General features: G+C 41.3%; 1 protein-coding gene across 1 annotated transcript; it reads left to right on the forward strand.

Annotated features, from left to right (window-relative positions):
• The first annotated feature begins 1,010 nt into the window (after nucleotides 1-1,010).
• LOC107465799 (uncharacterized) lies at nucleotides 1,011-2,003 on the forward strand. The gene has a single exon (XM_016084773.1). It carries the CDS (start codon nucleotides 1,011-1,013, stop codon nucleotides 2,001-2,003), a length of 993 nt encoding a protein of 330 aa, XP_015940259.1.
• Nucleotides 2,004-6,258: the final 4,255 nt, after the last annotated feature.

Here is a 6,258-nt window from a genome sequence, read left to right on the forward strand (position 1 = left end):
CAACTTCACATCTTCTATGAAGGTCTTTCCTATGAGTCGAAGAAGGCTGTGGATCATTCATCAGGAGGCTCTTTAAACAAGAAGAACACCATTGAAAAAGCTATAGATGTCATCGAAACAGTTGCTGAGAATGACTACTTCTATGCCTCTAAAAGAAGTAACACTAGAGGAGTAATGGAGCTGAACCACATGGATGCATTGTTAGCTCAAAACAAGATGATCACCAAGCAGCTAGCAGATCTTACCAATAAGGTGGAAGAGAACCAAGTTGCAGCGGCCATCACCTCATCACCAACTCAAGAAGGAGTAAACATAGGAGAAGAAGGTGACTGGGAGCAAGCCAACTATGTGGGAAACTCACCTAGACAAGTCCATGGTCCATACTCCAAAACTTACAACTCTGGATGGAGAAATCACCCCAACTTTGGATGGGGAAATCAACAAGATCAAGGCCAAGATTAAAGACGTCCAAATCCCAGCAACATAGCTCACCAACATGCCACACCTAGACCATATCAACACTCACATAAAAACCCATCTCAACACCTATACCAAAGCCAACCTAACCATTCTTATCCCTCCAAGACAGTAAAGCATTCCGAGAGGAAGTGCAGTCCAATATGCAGAATCAAGATGCTGCCATCAAGAAACTTGAGACACAAATTAGGTACCTATTCAAGCAGATTCCCAGCCACAACCTTTGTAGTGATACTAACTCAAACCAAAGGGAGGAGTGTCAAGCTATCATCCTCAGGAGTGGGAAGGAACTGAAGGAATCATCCCAGAAACCACAAGAAGAGGGCTCAAATGAAAAAGAGGAAAAGCAAGATGGAGCTCAAGCTTCCATTTCAAGTTCGCAAAAAGAAAAAGGAATGTTGAAGCTAGACACCCCAAGAGTTCCATACCCTCAACAGTTGAGGAAGAAGGGGGATGACAACCAATTCTTGAGATTTTTGGAAATCTTCAAGAAACTCCAAATCAACATACCCTTTGCTGAAGCAATAGAACAAATGCCACTCTACGCCAAGTTTTTAAAGGAGCTAATGACTAAGAAGAGAAGCTGGAAGAACAACGAGACTGTGATACTAACCGAAGAATGTAGTGCTATCATTCAGCATAAACTGCCCCAGAAATTGAAAGATCCTGGGAGCTTCCAGATCCCTTATATTATAGGGGAAATCACAGTAGAAAAGGCTCTATGTGACTTAGGAGCTAGCATCAACTTGATGTCAGTAGCTATGATGAGAAAGATGAAGATCGACGATGCTAAACCAACAAAAATGGCCTTACAACTGGCAGACCGATCGTTCAAGTTCCCTCATGGCGTAGTAGAAGATTTGCTGGTGAAAGTGGGAGATTTCATATTCCCGGTAGATTTTGTAGTGCTGGACATGCAAGTGGAAGCCAAGGCCTTCATCATCCTGGGAAGGCCGTTCTTAGCCACTGCTGGAGCTGTCATTGATGTCCAAAAGGGTGATCTCATCCTAAGATTACACAATGAAAAGATGACAATCAATGTGTTCAAAGCCATGGGTTACCCACCAGAACAATTGGGGGAATGTATGAGGTTGGACTCATTTGAAGAGGAAGTGCAGGAGAGTTTTGAAGAGGAAGAACTTGAAGAGTTAACAGAGGAGGAGCCAACATCTAGTGAAGAGGTTGCAACAACAGAGATTCGCATACAAGGTGCACAAAAGGAAAAGAATGAAAAGATAGAGGCACCCAAACTTGAACTCAAAGTACTGCCACCCACTCTCAAATATGCATACTTAGGAAATAATGAAAGTTACCCAGTAATTATAAACTCATCCATCAGCCAAGATCAAGAGGATGAACTACTCCAAGTATTGCGAAAGCATAAGGATGCCATTGGATGGACCTTCGCTGACCTGAAGGGAATCATTTTAGCCATATGCATGCATAAAATACTGTTGGAAGATAATGCCAAACCATCCATTCAATCCCAAAGGAGGCTTAACCCAATCATGAAGGAAGTGGTATAGAAAGAAGTTATGAAATTATGGCAGGGAGGAGTAATCTACCCTATCTCAGACAGCCCCTGGGTCAGCCCTGTGCATGTCGTGCCCAAAAAAGGAGGAATCACTGTAGTCCCCAATGAGAAAAACGAACTAATTCCTACAAGGACCGTCACAGGATGGCGGATGTGCATAGACTACCGGAAACTCAATGAGGCTACACGAAAGGATCATTCCCCCCCATTCATGGATCAGATCGCAGGACATGCATATTATTGTTTTCTAGACGGTTATTTAGGATATAACCAAATAGTGGTTGATCCCAGAGACCAAGAGAAAACCTCATTTACTTGCCCATATGGAGTGTTTGCCTACAGGCGCATGCCATTTGGGCTATGTAATGCACCTGCGACTTTCCAACATTGCATGCTTTCTATCTTCTCTGATATGATAGAGAAATTCATTGAAGTTTTTATGGATGATTTCTCGGTATTCAGAGACTCCTTTACTAGCTGCGTGTATCACCTAGAATCGGTATTAAAAAGGTGCCAAGAGACCAATCTGGTCTTGAACTGGGAGAAATGTCACTTTATGGAGACAGGAGGAATAGTCCTTGGCGATAAGGTTTCTAACCAAGGCATTGAGTTGGATAGGGCTAAGGTGGAACTTATTGAAAAACTTCCTCCACCTAGTGATGTTAAGGAAATTAGAAGTTTTTTAGGACATGCTGGCTTTTACAGAAGGTTTATTAAAGATTTTTCAAAGATAGCCAAGCCCTTGAGCAATCTCCTTGTATCCGACACACCATTTATCTTCGATGAAACATGCATGCTAGCATTCGAGAATTTAAAAAAGAGATTGTCCTCTGTTCCTATCATTTCCCCACCTGATTGGAACTTACCATTTGAATTGATGTGTGACAGGAAAGATAATTTAGTCCATGTGATATACTATGCTAGCAAAGTCCTCAATGATGCTCAAAGAAACTATACCACTACTGAAAAGGAGTTGCTAGCAATAGTTTTTGCATGTGACAAGTTCAGATCATACCTCATTGGTGCTAAAGTGATTGTTTTCACAGATCACACAGCACTTAAATATTTGTTTGTCAAGCAAGAATCAAAACCAAGACTAATAAGATGGATCTTATTGTTGCAGGAATTCAACATTGAAATCAGAGATAAGAAAGGAGTGGAGAACAAGGTAGCAGATCACCTATCCAGAATCCATCATGAGGAAGGTGGAACACATGATACAAGTGTGAACGAGCTCTTCCCTGATGAGCAATTAATGACAATTCACAAAGCTCCATGGTTTGCAGACATTGCCAACTTCAAGGCAACCAGGGCCCTACCTCCAGGGATCAATAAACATCAAAAAAGAAAGCTCATAAATGATGCAAAATATTTTGTTTGGGATGAGCCATATCTCTTCAAGAAGTGTTCAGATGGAATCCTTAGAAGATGTATCTCGGAAGAAGAAGGATGAAAGGTCCTATGGAATTGCCACGGCTCATGCTATGGAGGCCATTTTGGAGGGGACAGAACTGCAGCAAAGGTGTTACAAAGCAGATTCTTTTGGCCCACCCTTTTCAAGGATGCCAAAGAACTAGTAAAGAGCTGCAATGAATGCCAAAGATCTGGAAACTTGCCCAAAAGAAATGAGATGCCACAAAATTTCATCTTGGAATTGGAACTTTTTAATGTGTGGGGAATAGATTTCATGGGACCATTCCCAACCTCATATTCAAAAAAGTACATCTTGGTAGCAGTGGATTACGTTTCCAAGTGGGTAGAGGCTATTGCCACTCCAACAAATGATAACAAGATGGTCATTAACTTCCTCAGGAAGAATATCTTCAGCCGTTTTGGAGTTCCCCGAGCACTCATCAGTGATGGAGGGAGTCATTTTTGTAACAGACCACTAGAAGCTCTCCTCATACGATATGGGGTAAAACACAAGGTTGCCACATCTTACCATCCCCAAACAAGTGGGCAAACTGAGATATCCAACAGAGAGCTAAAAAGGATTTTGTAAAAGATTGTGGGTGCATCAAGAAAGGATTGGGCGAAGAAGCTGGACGATGCTCTTTGGGCATACCAAACAGCATTCAAAACACCAATTGGAATGTCCCCATATCAACTGGTGTATGGGAAAGCTTGTCATTTACCACTGGAGCTGGAACACAAAGCTCTTTGGGCTCTCAAGATACTAAATTTTGACAGCATTGCTGCTGGTGCAAAGAGGATCTTGCAGCTGCAAGAGATGGAGGAATTTAGATCACAAGCCTATGAAAATGCCAAGATTTATAAAGAAAAGGCAAAGAGAAGACATGACCTGCATCTTGCACCCAGGAGTTTCGAAAAGGGGCAACAAGTACTCCTCTATAATTCCAAATTAAGCCTGTTCCCAGGAAAACTCAAATCAAGGTGGTCCGGACCTTTTCTTGTCACAAAAGTCTCGCCATATGGACACATAGAAATCATGGATGAAAGATCAGAGAGGACTTTCACTGTGAACAGACAAAGGCTGAAGCATTATATGGGCAACATGGGGGAAAACCCCAGAGTAAAGTATCATCTCATGTAATGGAGGAATCGTCGAGCTAGCGACACTAAAAGAGCGCTCTGTTGGGAGGCAACCCAACCTGAGGTAGTTTCGTTTTCATTTTCATTTCAATAAAGATCACAAGTTGTTTCCCCGGTATTACGAGGAGCTAAGTTTGGTGTTCCACACTAAAACAATCCAAGAGTGAAAGTGTAATTCTAAGTTTGGTGTTCCACCAAAGATATTAGTAGAATCACACTACACCCCCAAAACACATTGCTAGCTCCAACCAATCGGGGGAACCAATTAGCTTTAATTTAGTCTTTAGTTAATAATGGTCTTGTTAACAACATGATATGAGGTTCTCTGCATGTATGCAAACTTTTGTACTGGGCAAGGAACTAAGTTTGGTGGTTACACACCAAATTCAGTTCATAAGTTCACAAGCATACATGCAAGCTAACTATTTCTCAAGTGTTTAGGGAACAAGAAACTTTCAATAACTTTGCAGGAACCTTATGAGGAAATGGTGCACCTTCATCCAAGGAAGTGAAGTAGCAAGGACTATGGATGATGACAAAGAGGAGGACAACTAGAAACCATTAACCGAAGGTTGTATTATTACTTAATTTCATGTACTGAGAATGTTAAAATTGGAAGTCCAAATGCACCTTTGATTAATAGTTACTCATTAGTTGGAACCCTTTCAATTCTGTTTTTAAGTTTCTCACAGATTAGGTCTATGATTGCTAGTCTGAATGTCACTGCATCTTTTCTTTACTTAATTGTATGCTTGTCCTTTTTAACCAAATGAAAATAGAATGATTGTTTTATAAAGGACCAGAGTGGAGTTCATATTATGGAGTAAGTTCCTAAGTTTGTGGTGTAATCATAAGTTAGCTAAGTTGGTTCACCAACAAGGTGGGAAGACAACTATCTGTCCTGAATCATATGCTTTGAACACACCCCATGAGACTAACTAAATAACAAGATCCTAATAAGAAAAAGGGAAAGAACAATAAAAGTTGAAGAATAAAAGAAAAATAGCAAGAAAAGAGGCTAGGCACCAAGGGGTTGAGTCTTGAGGGATGTGTCTGTGGTGTTCTTGTACCAAGGATCTGCTTGGATTACTAAGCTCTCAGGGGTGCTTTATCACCTGGTAACTTGGGTTAGCTAACCCGGGATTATCAGCTGAAAGTCCACTATCAAGAGCAATCTTTGCTACAGAACATTTAGTAGCCCAAAGAGGTGCTAGACACCAAGACCTCAAGGAAAGAAAATAAACAAACCATGTGCCTGTGGTGTGTATGTATGAGGGAGAGACTTGAGGAAGTAAGTCCTTAGGGGTGTTTCAACACCTAGCACCTTGAACCAACTGGTTTGGGAGTGTTGGCTGAAAGCTTATTCTAAAGAGTTGCCCCCTTACAGAGCACTTAGCCTAAGAACAAAAATAAGCCCTGAAATGACAACAAAAGGATCAATGAATAAAAGTCTCCTGGGATGCAATCAAGTGAGTAGTTTAGGACATGATAAAGGTCTGAAAGCCAGTGAAGGAATGAACCTAAGTTGCTATGCATGAAACCACCATAAAACCAGGGACATGACTTCCAAAAGAATGACTCATTTCTCTTGGAATTCCATTCATCATTCTCTTGTTCTAGTACTTGCTTAGGGACAAGCAAGCTTTAAGTTTGGTGCTGTGATGCCAGGGCATTTTGGCCAGTTTCACCGACCT

The sequence above is a fragment of the Arachis duranensis genome, chromosome 9 (assembly GCF_000817695.3).
Source record: "Arachis duranensis cultivar V14167 chromosome 9, aradu.V14167.gnm2.J7QH, whole genome shotgun sequence".
Taxonomy (NCBI): Eukaryota; Viridiplantae; Streptophyta; class Magnoliopsida; order Fabales; family Fabaceae; genus Arachis; species Arachis duranensis.